This window comes from Felis catus, chromosome C1 (genome assembly GCF_018350175.1).
Source record: "Felis catus isolate Fca126 chromosome C1, F.catus_Fca126_mat1.0, whole genome shotgun sequence".
In the NCBI taxonomy this organism is placed as follows: Eukaryota; Metazoa; Chordata; class Mammalia; order Carnivora; family Felidae; genus Felis; species Felis catus.
This window is the reverse complement of record NC_058375.1, coordinates 819,065-834,448: the sequence shown is the minus strand read 5'-3', so window position 1 is coordinate 834,448 and position 15,384 is coordinate 819,065. Positions and strand designations below refer to the sequence as shown.

Below are 15,384 nucleotides of genomic sequence, written 5' to 3'. Positions count from 1 at the left end.
GAAACAGAGGGGCGCCTGGGTGGCGCAGTCGGTTAAGCGTCCGACTTCAGCCAGGTCACGATCTCGCGGTCCGTGAGTTTGAGCCCCGCGTCGGGCTCTGGGCTGATGGCTCAGAGCCTGGAGCCTGTTTCCGATTCTGTGTCTCCCTCTGTCTCTCTGCCCCTCCCCCGTTCATGCTCTGTCTCTCTCTGTCCGAAAAATAAATAAACGTTGAAAAAAAAATTTTTTTTAATAAAAATAAAAAAGAAACAGAGAGGTAAACCAGGAAACAGCTTCAACTGTAGACAACACACTGATGGTGTGTGGGAGGTGCAGGGGCGGGGGTGAAATAGGGAATGGGGATTGAGGGATGCACTTCGGATGAAGAAGTAAAAGAAAATAATTCAAAAATAAAAATAAAAGTGATAGGGGTGCCTGGGTGGCTCAGCTGGTTAAGCATCCAACCTCAGCTTAGGTCATGATCTCATGGTTCATGAGTCCAAGCCCCACATCGGGCTCTCTGCTGTCAGCTCAGAACCTGCTTCAGATCCTCTCTCTCTCCCTCTCTCTCTCTCCCCCTCCCTCCCCTGCTTGCTCATGCACCCTCTCTCTCAAAAAAAAAAAAAAATAAACACCAAAAAATAAACATTATATATATATAACAAAAGTTGTAACTTGGACTTCATCAAAACTAAACATACCTGCTCTTCTAAGGATACTGTTCAGAGAGTGAAGAAGTAAGCCACAGTTTGGCAGAAAATATTAGCAAATTACATGTCTGGTAAAGAACGTACCCAAACTACGTAGAGAACTTGGAAAACTCAATTAGAAAACAACCCAGTGTATTCAGAGAGAGAATCCCAAGCAGGCTCCACACTGTCAGCACAGAGCCCAGTGCAGGACTCCATCCCAAGAACCGAGAGATCACCAACTGACCCAAAATCAAGAGCCGGCCACTCGACCGACTGAGCCCCCCGGGGTGGGTGCCCCAGCTGTCCTATCGAATGGCGTCTTCACGGCAGAATCGCAGAAAGACCTTCTCACACAAGAGGAATCAGCACCTGCTTTCAGGGGCCTTCCCGAGAAACGGCCAGGCTGGGTCAGAACGCTCGCCCCACCGGTGGGGAACATGGCAGCAGCTCGCACACAGACGAAACGAACTCACTGGCGATTAGGCTGTGACATTTGAGAGGCGATACCGTAGACCTTCAGGCCCCGGTCCCTCTGCTCCACCGGCCACCAGAAGCTCCTCCCACCCCTAGGCCGCACCCCAGCGCCTCTCCCCTCCCTCTGCATCAGCCCTCCCCTCTGCAGGGCCTTTCTGTTCCCCCCCTCTGAGCCCACTCTCCTGTCCCCAGACCCTGAAGGGCTGGCTCGCTCCGTCTTCTGCTCCGACGCTCAGGCCGCTGTACCCCACGGACCACGCCCACCCAACTCCTCTTGCCGGCCTGCCCTCCCCTAGCCGGGGTCCTGAGCGACTCCGGCCCCCTCCCGCCCCCAGCCTCCAGCTGCTGAGGCCGTGGTGGCCGCTGTGCGTGTCCACCGGGGAAGCCCTGCCCCACTCTGCCCCTCCTGCACCACCGGGTGGCTCCTCCTTGCAGGGCAGGGCCAGATGGAGGGCTGCAGCCCCGCCTAGGTCTTATCAGAAGACAGCTGGGGGGTGCCTGGGTGGCTCAGTCGGTTAAGCGGCCGACTTGGGCTCAGGTCATGATCTCGCCCGTCCGTGAGTTCGAGCCCTGCGTCGGGCTCTGTGCTGACAGCTCGGAGCCTGGAGCCTGTTTCAGATTCTGTGTCTCCCTCTCTCTGACCCTCCCCTGTTCATGCTCTGTCTCTCCCTGTCTCAAAAAAATTAAAAAAAAAAAAAGTTTAAAAAAAAAACAAAAACGACAGCCGGTGGTCCAGGAGAGGGAGGGACCAGATTCCCCGGCACCCCAGCTCTCCCCTGGCCCCCATGGGCTGCCCAGCCAGCCCTCTCATCTGGACTCCCTTCTCTTCCAGAATCAGAGGGAGTGACCATGAGCACTGTGATGACCGTACCTCCCAACGAAGAGCAGACGGAGATCTCTCTGGGAGAGGTCAGCCGGGCCCGCTGGCTCCCAGCCCCCCTTCCTGAGCCTCCCCTGCCCACCCCACCCGCAGGGTGGCCCAGGGTGGCCCTTCCACTCGACTCGTCTGGACTCATAGCCTCTGCACAGTTTGCACTGTCAGTCAGCCTGCGGCCACCCCCGTCCCCCTGGGGCCAGGCAGGACTGGAGCAGCAGACACCATGTCCTGGGTGCAGGGCACTGGGTCCCACTCTGAGAAGACACGAGCGGGGCCTCCCAGGCTAGAGCATGGTGTGCATGTGTGCGTGCGTGTGTGTGTGTGCACGCGCGCGTGCGCGCCCATGTGCAAGGGTCCCGGGGCATCGAGAGAGCAAGTACACACACGGGCAGGAAACATGCCGGGAGGGGTTCGACTGTGTTGCTAGGCAGTAAGTCCTCGAAGGGCAGGGCCAGGCCACCCAGGGACACTCCCCCTCATGGTGATGCTGCCTGCGGTGAGGACATGGGAAGGCGCCTTGATAGAAACGGGAAGCCTGGCTGTGTCTGCGGCAACTGTCTTCGCCTGCAGGTGGCAGAGGGGGAGATTGGCCCCTTCGGCTCCATCAGAGTGCCGGTCATCTTCACGCCCATCATCCCAGGAGCGGTCTACACCAAGTTCAAGGTCGTGTTTAAGAATCAGCAGTGTCCCACGGTGAGTACCCAGCCTGGGCGCCAGGGTCCCTGCCGCTCGCACTCCCCCCGCCTGGACAGCCAGCTGGTGGCACAGATGGCCGGCACCGCGGCGCGCGCGAACGTGCACGTGCTCCCACACCCGTGCGCGCACACGGAGCCGTCGCTCTCCACCGCTAGAAGCGCCTTGCCTGGTTTCCAAGTGGTTAAAATTTTTACTCGTTAGTTTTTATTATTTATTTACTTACACGTTTATTGAATTTCTTCAGAGAACGTGATCTGCATACTTTTTTATTTTGTTTTTATTTTTATTTTTTAAATTTTTATTGATTTTTGAGACAGAGTCAGAGAGGGGGCAGAGGGAGGGAGACACAGAATCCGAAGCAGGCTCCAGGCTCTGAGCTGTCAGCACACAGCCCGACGTGGGGCTCGAACCCACGAACGTGAGATCATGACCTGAGCCCAAGGCAGATCTAACCCCAAGGCGCCCGAATTAGTTGTTCGTTGTAACCAAAGGCAAGACTGAGATTGTAGATGTGACGCCGGCACCTGTCTAAGGGCCGCCAGCGGATTCAGGAGTTAGCTCGTTCCCCTTGGTTCCACCCTCAGTGCCTTCCGGGCGCTCGCTCCCAACAGACGGCCACTGCCGCTGCATCCTCGTCCCCGTCCAGCTGTGTTCCCGCCCGGCAGCCGGCCCCCTGCGCGACCTCCCGGGTCCAGTGATCGTGCCCAGGCCCCGCCGGCTCTGCTGGGGCTTGTGTCTGCCCACGCTGCCCGCGTCCCTTGACACCGTCCTTCTTGCCGGCCCCTCTGATGTCTTCAGTCCCCGCTGGGGAGCCCAGCGCCCTGGCACAGCCTGGCAGGAAGTTGTTTCGCTCGGTCCCTCTTACTTCAGGCTAATTGTGTTACTTAGGGGGCCGTTGGCTCTCTCGCGGTTCTCTTGTCCACCCTGGCATGAGCACGTTGCTATTTATTCCATTTCCCCCTTTATCTGGAAATTCCACTTTCCATTCCATGAAGGGCCCCCCAAATCCCATGAGACTTTCTCTTCTCGTGTGGAGGGGCCCTCAGAGCCAGACGCTCGCCCTCACGTGCTGAAGACCAGACCATGGTGCAGCTTGGTCCCTTTTATTTACCCCTTTCCTGGCCCTCAGCTTCTAGGTTTTTCTCAGCTACTCAGGTCAGCTAAGATTTCTTCCCACGGCACCCATGGCCTCGGGGGCTCCTCCCTGACACCCACCACCCGCCGCCAGGATGACAGCCACCTCCGCTCAGGGGTGACCATTTGATGACGTGTCCGCCATCACCCCATTCTCTTCATCCTCCTCCTCCTCGTTAGGTGTCTCTGCTCTGGAGAATGAGTCGTCAGGGCTCAGGGATTTGAGACGGCAATGCCTACTTATAACAGGAAGCCCCAGGCTTAGGGAAAACCCCGTCACCATACTGCACAGACACCTCCAAACTCAACACTGCTCCAAGACATCCACAGTACCCATGGTGTCCCCCAGGCCCCACAGTGACCCCACAGGACCCCACAACACTCAACAGGACCCACAGCGACCCCACAGGACCCCACAACACTCCACAGGCCCCACAGCGACCCCACAGGATCCCACAACACTCCACAGGCCCCACAGTGACCCCACAGGACCCCACAACACTCCACAGGACCCACAGCGACCCCACAGGACCCCACAACACTCCACAGGCCCCACAGTGACCCCACAGGACCCACAGCGACCCCACAAAACTCCACAACACTCCACAGGCCCCCCAGTGACCCCACAGGACCACACAACCCTCCATAGACCCCACAGTGGCCCTGCAGTGACCCTACAGGACCCCACAGGACCCACAACACCCCAGAGTGACCTCATAGGACCCATAGTGACCCCACAGGACCCCACAGTGACCCCATAACATCCCCACTGGACCCACAGTGACCCCACAGGACCCACAGTATCTCACAGTGACCCTGCAGGACCCCACAGTGACCCCACAGGACCCCACACCGCCCCTACAGAGGTGACAGGAGGGAACAAAGTCTAGAACTTGGTGACCAAAAGCTCTTAAAGAAGCCGGCCTGACAGGGGCTGTGACCTTGGGTCGCGGTGGCCCTGCTGGGTAATCTGGGCAGCAGACACCCTGGCTGCTCTCCCTCCCTCTGGCCTCCCGCCAGCAGGAGTGGGGCGTGCGCGGTCCCCACGCCGTCATCCTCCCCAGCTGAGAAAGGGCCTGCATCCCGAGCCCCGCTGCCCATCTCCAAGGTGGGCCTCCCCCCTGGCGGTCCACAGATGCTGCCCACTGTCTCCGGCGAGGATGGGCCCAGTGAGGGTGGCTCTCCTTTCGCAGGCCTGTGCGAGGCTCTGTCACTGAGCCCGGCTGGACTGCCCCGCGGGGACTCCCATTGCGGGCAGCCCCCATCGTGGGCCCTCCGAACGTCCCTCATCTGTCCTCCGAGTCTCTGTCTTTCCTCCACCTGGCATGTCCCGTGTCACCCTCCACCTCACCTGGCTGCTGACTCGGGTGCTCACGGGCATCGCCCTCCTCCTAACGGCTATCTGACGGCGCAGTCAGGCTCCCGGGCCTCATGACCCTCTGCAGGGGTGGCTCCATGCCATGAATCAGCCCGGCCACTTGCTAGGCACTCAGCGGCTCCCCCTACCTCGGAGCGATGCTACCTGCTTCCGCCTGAGTCCCCTCCTGCCCACCCCCGGCAGCCCATCTTCCCAGCGGGTGCCGTCTTTGTTCCCCACGTTCTTCTTGTCTCTGGTGCCGGAGACCCTGTGGCCTCTGGCCTGCTCGCTGATGTGTTCTAAGTGTCACAAGTCCCGGGCTCCGTAGCCCCCACCCCATCCTGTGGGCAGGTGGCCCCGTCTCAGGCTGGGGGTCCTGGAGAAAGGCATGTGGAGTCCTCAGCTCACCACCATAGCAGCAGGACAGGACCTGCCCTGCCAGGGCCCTGCCCAGCCCGAGGGACACATGCTCTCCTGCAGGACACCCACAGACCCCCCAACCTCCCCAGACCCAGGACTCAGTTTGGCCGGAGGAGTCGGCAGCCGGGAAGGGGAGAGAAGTGGTTCCCACTCCTCCTCGTCCCTCGAGACCTCTGAGCCTCCTTTCTGTGTTGACTGTGACCGTTTTATGAAGTGTCCATCCCATCGTGTGATGCAATATTCTGTGATAAAAGGGTTTTTTTTTAAACAGCTAAAAATGTTGATAATTACGAAGCTATGTGATGGGCACATGACAATCCATCATACCGTTCTTTTTTTAACGTTTCTTTACTTATTTTTTTGAGGGAGAGAGAGTATGTGTGTGTGAGCTGCGGGGGGTGGGGGCAGAGAGAGAGAGGGAGAGAGAGAAACCCCAGCAGGCTCCTTGCTGTCAGCACAGAGCCCGATGCAGGGCTCAGACCCACGAACAGTGAGATCGTGACCTGAGCCGAAATCAAAAGTCAGACCCTTAAGCAACTGAGCCACCCAGGCACCCCACCATTCTATCTTTTTATGTTTGAAGATTAGGATAATAAAAAGGATTGTTTAAATGATCTGATATGAAAACGGCCACAGAACTCCAAAACATAGTTGGTTTAAGTATGAAGTTCCCAGCACTCGTAAGACTTGTAAAAAGCCTAGGCTGGGCTGTGTTGCCATTCTCTGTCATTGCCTGCTTTGCGGACAAAAGCGTGTCCTAACATCACACCTTCAAACTTAGTTATATTTCAGAGTCACAGGCGTTGCTATCGACGTGCCCGTGTGGGTGCCAAAGCCCAGCGTAGACTTGAAGATCTGCATGTACGACCGGCTGTATCAGGACTCCATCCTCGTCCACACACGGTGAGCCCGGCAGGCAGGGGAGCCCGGGACCCCGGGACCCCTCCACGCCCAGGCCCTTGGCCCCTCGTGGACACAGACAGGAGAGTGTGGAGCCCAGCCAGGAAAGGAAATGTGGACAGAGGCCTGAGGAAGGAAACGTGTTTTCAAAGGCGTCCAGACCAGAGCAGTCAATTCTAAATACTTTTTACCAAAGTACAACTTAGGTGGAGAAAAGAAGGCAAATGCCATGGTTAGCGCTCAGTGGGCGCTCATTCCCCAGACCGCCTGGTGCCGGCACCTGCTGACACCAGGCCCACCGGGAGTAGCCCGGCCCTGCTTCCAGCCGCAGAACAGCCTCGTAGGGGTGACCGTCCTTCCGCATAGGGGACTTGCCTGTCTCAGCTTCAGGACCACAAATGTCAGGGGCCTCGAGAGGGGCTCCAGTGGATTTGTTTGGGGAACAAGGGCTGGCCGGCCTCTGCCAGTCAGTTTATCTCAGGGTGCAAGGTGCAGCCACTTTCTGGGGGAGGGCAGGGAAAGAGGAGGGGGGCAGCACTCGGCCTGTGGGGTAAAGGAAGACCCCAGCTGCATATGCAGGGCGCGTGTGTGTGACAGAGTTGGCCAGGTGACTTGGTTTGGTAGAGACTCGAAGGGAGGCAGGGGCGTGGGGAGCCTCATGGCAGAAAACAGGAAGGTTCCAGGTAAGCCCAGATGGGGGTGGGGCTCCCGGAGGCACTAACCAGAAGCAGGTGACTGTGTGTTTGGGGGCGCACGCGGCTTCCTCCGGCTGCTCTGGAGTCGGAGGCGGACAAAACCTAGAGAAGCCACAAGGCCTGGTCATTCTGGGGCCTGTGGGGCCCAGCCTCCCCCAGAACCTTGGCCTGGGCAGGAGGCAGGCAGAGCTCCAGGTGGGTGGGGGTCCACCTCTGCCCCCACACCCCTCCAGGTCCTTGCACCAGGTGCCTGCCTGGCAAAGGTCCTCCCAATAAAGTCTCAGGTTTCTGAGAACCACCTGGAGACATACTTCGGTGGCAGTGTTTCTGTTTGTAAGAATTCCGCAGCAACTTCTTCCTCGGCATGTCTCTGGAGGCCAGGGGAACAAAAAAAAAAAAAGGGAACTATTGGGACCCCATCAGGATAAAAGCTTCTGCCAGCAAAGGAAACAATCAGCAAAACTAAAAGACAGCCTACAGAATGGGAGAAGATATTTGCCAAGGACAGATAAAGGGTTGGTATCCAAAATCTAAAGAAATTATCAAACTCAACACCCAAAAAATAAATAATCCAGTGAAGAAATGGGCAAAAAACATGAATAGACACTTCTCCAAAGAAGACATCCAGATGGCCAACCGACACATGAAAAAATGCTCAACATCACTCATCACCAGGGAAATACAAATCAAAACCACAATTGGTGAGATACCACCTCACACCTGTCAGAATGGCTAACATTAACAACTCAGGCAACAACAGATGTTGGCGAGGATGTGGAGAAACGGGAACCCTCTTGCACTGTTGGTGGGAATGCGAACTGGTGCAGCCACTCTGGAAAACAGTACGGAGGTTCCTCAAATAATTAAAAATAGAACCACCTTACAACCCAGCAATTGCACTACTAGGCATTTATCCAAGGGATACAGGTGTGCTGTTTCGAAGGGACACATGCACCCCAATGTTTATAGCAGCCCTATCGACAATAGCCAAAGTATGGAAAGAGCCCAAATGTCCATCGATGGATGAATAGATAAAGAAGATGTGGTATATACATACAATGGAGTATTACTCAGCAATCAAAAAGAATGAAATCTTGCCATTTGCAACTACGTGGATGGAACTGGAGGGTGTTCTGCTAAGTGAAATTACTCAGAGAAAGACAAAAATCATATGACTTCACTCATATGAGGACCTTAAGAGACAAAACAGATGAACATAAGGAAAGGGAAACAAAAGTAATATAAAAACAGGGAGGGGGACAAAACATAAGAGACTCACAAATATGGAGAACAAACTGAGGGTTACTGAAGGGGTTGTGGGAGGGGGGTGGGCTAAATGGGGGAGGGGCATCAATGAATCTACTCCTGAAATCATTGTTGCACTATATGCTAACTTGGATGTAAATTTAAAAAATAAATTAAAAAAAATTTTGGAGATGCAAAATAAAAAAAAGTTCCTCATCAGGAGATCTGCCCCTTAGCAAGCGAGCTGTGAAAACCCACTCGCCCTCTGCCTTGTGAGGGCAGGCATCTGTGGGATGTCTGGCCCGTGAGAAGTGTGTCTGTCCCGCGGGACCAGACGCACAGCGTCTGTTTGGTGTCCCTCCGTGTCCTGCAGGTCGAAAGCGGCCCTGCGTCTGAAGTTTGAAGTGTGCAAGGAGCTGAGGGGCCACATGGAGCTCCTGCCGGAGACGGGCTACATCCAGGCCAGGTCCTCCTACACCGTGCAGCTCAAGTTCCTGCCGCGGTGAGCGCCCGGAGGCCGCGGGGCTGGGAGGCTGGGGGAGCACATCTCCTGGCTCTTAGATTTCTTGTATTTCCTATCATTTGTAGCTCCTGTGTGACCTAAAACACGCTCACAGGTCAGCTCTACGGTCGTTCTCCAAATATAAAGGAGAAAAGTACTTTTGAGCGCATCCTATCTCTTTCAGACACTCCCTCCCAGAAGATGCAGGGAAGTATTTCGACAAGGAAAGCAGAGTCCTGGAGGCCCCAATGACAATCCGGGTGGCTGACCAGGTCTGCATGGGACACTTCCCAGGAATGCTGGACACTCTTGGGGACCCGAGCGCCTCCCCCAAAAGGCAGGGCCCTGGCGGGTTCCGATGACCTGACCCGCGGCTCTGTCTCCCACCCCGGCTGCTGCTGCACAGTGGAGACGAGGAGGGGCTTGTGGATCTGAGGGAGAGACCTGAGGGCTGTGCAGGGCCAGCGGGGCGTCCCCCTGGCACCTGAGCCCACACGTGCCCGGGTGCACACGCCGAGTGTGCTCACGGCCGTACGTGCACACTCACAGTGCACACGCGCGCGCACTCATTCCCTCCCGCGCCCCGCCCACCTGAGGCTCCTCCCCTCTTCTTTGGCACCTGCTTCCGTGCCCTCCCAAGTCAGGCACCACAGGGAAGTGGCCGAGACAGAGAGTCTCGTGTCTGGGAAAGGGCACACCGTCGGCTGCCAGGTGGACACAATGCTTGTGCCCTCCTTGTCGGTGGAAACACTTGCGGAGACGGATGGGCAGTGACCGGCGCCCACTCGCCCTTTGCGCTTCAGATCAAGCCGGTGGGGTTTACGGTACACGCAGTGGTCACCACCTCGGACCTGGAGCTCAGCCCCTCGGCAGTGGACTTTGGCCACTGCACCGTGTACGAGGCCGTCAGAACCCAAGTCAGCCTCTGCAACCTCTCCCTCCTGCCCCAGGGTTTTGGATTCGTCGGGCTCCCCAAGGTACCTCACTCGGTCGGGGAGGGGCACAGGGTGCGGGGACAGAGTCGGGAAGCTCTGGGGACGTACCGGAGCAGCTGCCACCCCAGGGTCCGGGCACCCAGCACCAGATGGCCTCACCCCTCCCCAGGCCCCACGCCCACACCAAGAGCCTCGGCCTGGCATCTCCCACTGCCCGTCCCTCTCCTCATCCCCACTGCCCGCACCACTGCCTCACCTCACCTCTCTCTGTCCCAGCCTCTCCCTCCCTCTCTGGCCCGCTGCCCTGCCAGGACTCGGGACTCCCTCCCTCCCTTCCTTCCAGAACTCCTGCCTGCCTGGCCCTGCAGGGCATCCGGGATGGGGCTCAGACCAGGCTGCCCCCCCCCACCCCACCCACCCTCCACTTACATGTATGCAGACACACGTATGCATGCATGAACATCACACTCACAGGGGTGTGCTCACGTACACGCACACGCTCACACATGCACATAGACGTGCTCGCATATACCCGTGACCACACGTGTGGTGACAGACATGCTCCAGACATGCCGACACTCACGTACACACGAACGTGCTCACAAACACTCACGTGCTGGTCTACGGTCGCTCCTCCACACACAGACATGCTTACACATGCCCGGACAGACAGACACATCCTCGCAGACGCACTTATACACCCATGCGCACACACATGCGCTCACACCCCTGCCACGCGTGTCCACGCAGCCCCCGCAATAAGCCCCAGATCACCGTGTTCTCACTTCGGCGTTGACGGTTTTCCATCCGCCAGTTTGTGGACGTCCAGCCCAGTGACGGGTTTGGGACAATCCTGCCGCTGGAAACGCTGCAACTTGACGTGATCTTCCAGCCCACCAAGGCCAAGGAGTACAACTTCGAGCTCGTCTGCAAGTCGGAGATCAACCGGTGAGCCTGGCAGGCGAGGGGCGCGCAGAGGGCCCCGTTCGGCAGGTTCAGCTGGCTCCGTCCTCGAGCGCTGGCGGCCGGGTTGACCGCAGGGCTGGGCGGAGACACTGCTGGCTGCAGGGACTTCAGACCCAGGCACAGGCTCCTGGGATCCGGAGCCTCGCACGCCAGGCCAGCTCGCCCATCTGTGTGCGTGCGTGCGCACGTGCCTGTGTGTGTGTGAGTACATGTGCATGAGAGCATGGGAGCACACACGTGTGGACGTGTGTGCATTGTGTGTGGATGCACGTGTGCGAGTGTGTGTGGTGTGTAGATTGCCTCTCTGCACTCAGGAGGACCTGGACATGAGCCCCACTTGTGCTGACATGCTGTGTGACGGGAACAGACCCTGGACCTCCCTGAGCCTCCCGTTCCCACCCTGACAGACGGGACAGAGGAAGTGGTAGGGAGAGAAATCGAACAGGATGCAGACCGGGTGGTCCGGGATGAGGGGCCGGTTCCTGTTGCTGCCCGAGACTATCAGTCCCCAGTGAGGAACGTCCTCACTGTCCTGTGCGGGTGTCCAGCCGGGCGCTGGACCACCTCCCCACAGAGCCACGCCGCCCACCCGCCTCTAACCCTGACTCTTCTCCTGTCCCCACCTGCGTGCTAGCCTGTCTGGTCCCGCCTGGGGGCCTGGGCGGCCCCGGGTGGGGTCGGGCTGGCCAGGGCCCACGGGCCAAACCTCTTCTGGTCCCGGGCATGTGACCATGGGCAGGAGCCGTGGCCACCTGGGATCTGACAGACTCGTGGGGGAGCAGGGATGAGTCCACGGGTGGGAAGAGTTGAGGGGGTGAAGTGCAGAGTTTGTGTATGTACTGAGTCCTGCACTTCATCCCTAACAATAACCCCAGTGTCTCTCCACCCACAAGGATCTGTTTTAACATTTAGAGCCTGTGGTCCCACGACACAAAAAAATACATTTCAATATTTCAACATATGAGCAACATTACCATCACAGAGCAGTGTCGACATCAGCCTTTAAAGCATTAAAATATGCGTAATTAGGATGAAATCCAACGAGGAGAGCATAGTAGCAATCAGGGTTCGAAGATCTGGAGTGTAAACATTCCACCAGCTAAAGTAACAAATATCTGTTCTTTTTTTTTTTTAATACGTTATTTTATTTTATTCATATTCCAGTCTGATCACACGTGGTCCAAGAACACTCGCCCACGAACAAACACACCCACACCACGGAGGTGTGTGGCCTACCTGTCTTTGTTTGAGACAGGTAATGACAGAAATGAACTCACTAGGGTTTATAGATTCCTGTGCTCGTATTTAAAGAGCAGTTTATCAGTTTTATTGTTTTAATGTTTATTTTGGAGAGAGACCGAGACAGAAACAGAGAGGGAGACAGAACGTGAGCAGCGGAGGGGCAGAGAGAGAGGCGGACACAGAATCCTAAGCGGCTCCAGGCTCCGAGCTGTCAGCACAGAGCCCGACGTGGGGCTCGGACTCACGAACCGTGCAATCACAGCCTGAACCACCCAGGCGCCCCTATCCGTCTTATTTTCAAGTGTCAATGAGTGTCTAACAAAAATAAGCCAGAAATTCCCTCCTCAGCAAATTGGGATGAAATTTTTAACTGTCCACTTTAAATGTGTGCAGGGGTCTGTGGTATTTTCAAAAGATAGTAAAATTCGTCAATGAGATAGCAAAACCTGAGCCACCGTCTCCGTTGGAGGCCACCTCCCACAGCACCCGGCCCCACGGCCAGCACCTCCTCTGAGCCGCCCACACCTGCTCTTCCAGGTGCTTCAAGCTGTCGTGCCGAGCCGTGGGCGTCCGCCCGCCCCTGGGGCTGTCCCACTACCAGGTCAAGTTTGCAGCCACGTCCCTGTACCACACATCCGTGGCCACGCTGTACGTCATCAACTCTCACGTGAGCATGAGCTCACTGACTCACTCCGCTCCCCGAGTCGGCTCTGAGGACGTCTCTCCCGTGGGGCCCACGACCTTCGAGTTCCTGCCGCCCCCCGACTCGCCCATCACCATCTCGCCCTTGGTGGGGACCGTGCTGCCAGGAAAGGCAGGTGTGGGCCCCCCAGGTGGGCCGGGCGGGGACGGGGGAGGCCCGGCCCGGCCCCAGAGGCAGGGGCACCCGCGGGCGGCTGACCCCGCAAGCACCTGCCTGGGGGCTCTGGCAGTTGGGACTGAGGGCACACAGACCCTCGGACCTCCCAGCAGCTGGGCACAGAGGGCCTGGTCACCAGAAGGGCAGGGTGTCCGTCCACTCCATTGAGAAGGGCTCTCCTGCCTCTGCTCTGCCCGACAGAGCTAGGGGGCCTGGAGGCAGTGGTTCCTCTCAGCCAGTCCCAGGGCCACCCCAGCCTCCTGGGGCTTGGGGTGGCTGCCACAAGGGCCAAGTAAGGAGGGGCATGTGAAGGTGCTGGGGACTCCTGGACCCTGGCAGGTTTCAATTAGCGTGGTTCTTTAAAATGCGTTTCTTTAAATTTAGCCAATACTGCCTAAGTATGGGTCCCCAAAAGGGGTGTTGCAGTTGGCTTCTGTGCTCCCTCCCTTTCTCTCCCTCCCTCTTTCCTTTATTCTCTCCCCCCAACCCATGCCACCTGCTCTGCCGTATGGTGTCCCGAGCACGGGGACACCTAGGATGAGCTTCCGTGGGGCCCGGGGCTGCCCCGCAGCTGCACCAGCCACAGAGACAGGTTAGGGTGGACAGCTGAACACGGTTTCCTTTCTCACTCGGCCTCGTGAGCTGTGGGCGGGGTCTCCGTCGCCGGCCCCCCCACCCTACATGGTAAGAGTGGGATGATCAGGCACTGGAACCTACCCAAGCCCCCAGGGGCAGTGCTCGGGGAGCACCTCCCTGGAAAGGGCCTTCACGAGCTGAAACCCCACAGGAGTGTCAGCGAGCCTGACCTGGGGGCACCCAGGGGAGGGGCACAGCGGGAGCTGAGGAGGGCGGGGCACCGGAGGGAGCCAGCTCCGCCCTCCGGGCTCCGGGCTCCTCTCTCTGCAGAGGTGCCTGGTCCAGGTGGCCTTCCGGCCCGTGCTCCCCACCAAGCTGATCCTCCAGGAAGCCCTCCAGACCCTGACCAAAGAAGCGGAGGTCAAGTCGGTACGTGGGGACATGGAGGAGAAGGGTGTGGGGCACAGGCTGGGGGGCTGAGGCTTCCTGCACAAAGGCTTTCAGCCGAACACCAGCACCACTTGAGGCTCCCGGACCCGGGCCAGCCTGCCGGCAGCACTGCTGGGTCACCAGGCAGGCTGGGTCCCCAGAGGGCGAACCACGGCAGGGCACGCTGATGGGCAGGTGTGGCTTCTTACAACCGGAAAGGAAAGCCCATGAAAACAGCCTCACACATGTAAACTTGAGGGGCGCCGGGGGGCTCGGTGGGCTGAGCGTCCGACTTCGGCTCGGGTCGTGATCTCACGGTTCGTGGGTTCGAGCCCCGTGTCGGGCTCTGTGCTGACAGCATCCACCTGCTTCGGATCCTGCTTTGGATCCTCTGCCCACCCCTCCCACCCCTGGCTCTCTCTCTCTCAAATAAATAAACACACACAAAAATGTGAACTTGAAAGTATCAGCCCAGGGATAAACCCCACCAAGGGCCAGGCCCCGCTGCCCCAGCCAGCCCCAGAGAGGTTGCAGTACATGGGCTCCTGCCAGGAGAGGGGGTCCCACGGACCCACAGAGCTGTGCAGTCACATGGCCTAGAGCGACGCCCGCCCACTGCTGCCCTGGGGACGCACACTCGTCCAGCGTCTCGTGCCACCTTGAGCTGCTCCAGCACACACGGGGGGAAGAAGCCCTTGCCTCCCTGCAGTGAGCGAGGGGAAAAGGCACCAGGAAGGAGGACCCCGGGTCCTGGGCAACCCTTTACCCCTCTTTTGCCTCAGTTCCCTTGTTGCTGAGGGCAAACACGAGTTGGTGCACAGGCCCACGGGGGTCTCTGCACTGGGAGCCTGTGTCTCCCTCTGGACACTCACCTGTCTCCGTTGCACCTGCAGTCAGTCTTCCTGATGAAGCCGCTTGGTGTTTGGGTCCCCACCCCCTTCGAACCCATGCCCCTGGGGTTCCTGCAGGAGTCAGTCCGCCGGGGGCCACAGCTCCCCCTCATAGCCCCTGCTGGGCTGAGCAGGGCTGGCCTCCACCCCGCAGCCCTGCAAAGACACGGTCACCCAGAGGAAGGACCTAAGGAGACAGTCCTCCACGCTGCGGCTGCAGGGCCGGGACCACCCGCCCCGGGCCTCCACCACCCAGGCCGCCAAGCTGCAGAAACTGGACCTCAAGCCCAGGTAGGCCCAAGAGAAGGCCACACCTCCCTCCGGGCCCCGTCTGATGAGACCCCACCCTGACCCCCATGGAGACTTTCCCCACAGACGGCCTGGAGCAGAGCTGGTGTGACCGCAAGTCCAGGGCTGGGCCGGCTTGAGACACAGTTGAATCTGGGCACCGCCTCGAGGCCCCTCAAGCTCTGGCTTCCGAGGCATCTGCCCACCGCATTCTCCTGGGCCCGGTGT

General features: G+C 58.4%; 1 protein-coding gene across 1 annotated transcript in view; it reads left to right on the top strand.

Moving 5' to 3' along the window:
- The window catches only part of CFAP74 (cilia and flagella associated protein 74), a 65,495-nt gene that overhangs the window by 44,939 nt on the left and 5,172 nt on the right, over positions 1 to 15,384 (top strand). The window contains exons 19-29 of the mRNA XM_045034865.1: positions 1,978 to 2,054; positions 2,593 to 2,715; positions 6,411 to 6,532; positions 8,843 to 8,971; positions 9,156 to 9,243; positions 9,775 to 9,948; positions 10,721 to 10,854; positions 12,652 to 12,928; positions 13,880 to 13,978; positions 15,023 to 15,159; positions 15,244 to 15,262. Coding sequence (XP_044890800.1) covers positions 1,978 to 2,054; positions 2,593 to 2,715; positions 6,411 to 6,532; positions 8,843 to 8,971; positions 9,156 to 9,243; positions 9,775 to 9,948; positions 10,721 to 10,854; positions 12,652 to 12,928; positions 13,880 to 13,978; positions 15,023 to 15,159; positions 15,244 to 15,262 — 1,379 coding nt within the window. The remainder of the gene's footprint in view (positions 1 to 1,977; positions 2,055 to 2,592; positions 2,716 to 6,410; positions 6,533 to 8,842; positions 8,972 to 9,155; positions 9,244 to 9,774; positions 9,949 to 10,720; positions 10,855 to 12,651; positions 12,929 to 13,879; positions 13,979 to 15,022; positions 15,160 to 15,243; positions 15,263 to 15,384) is intronic.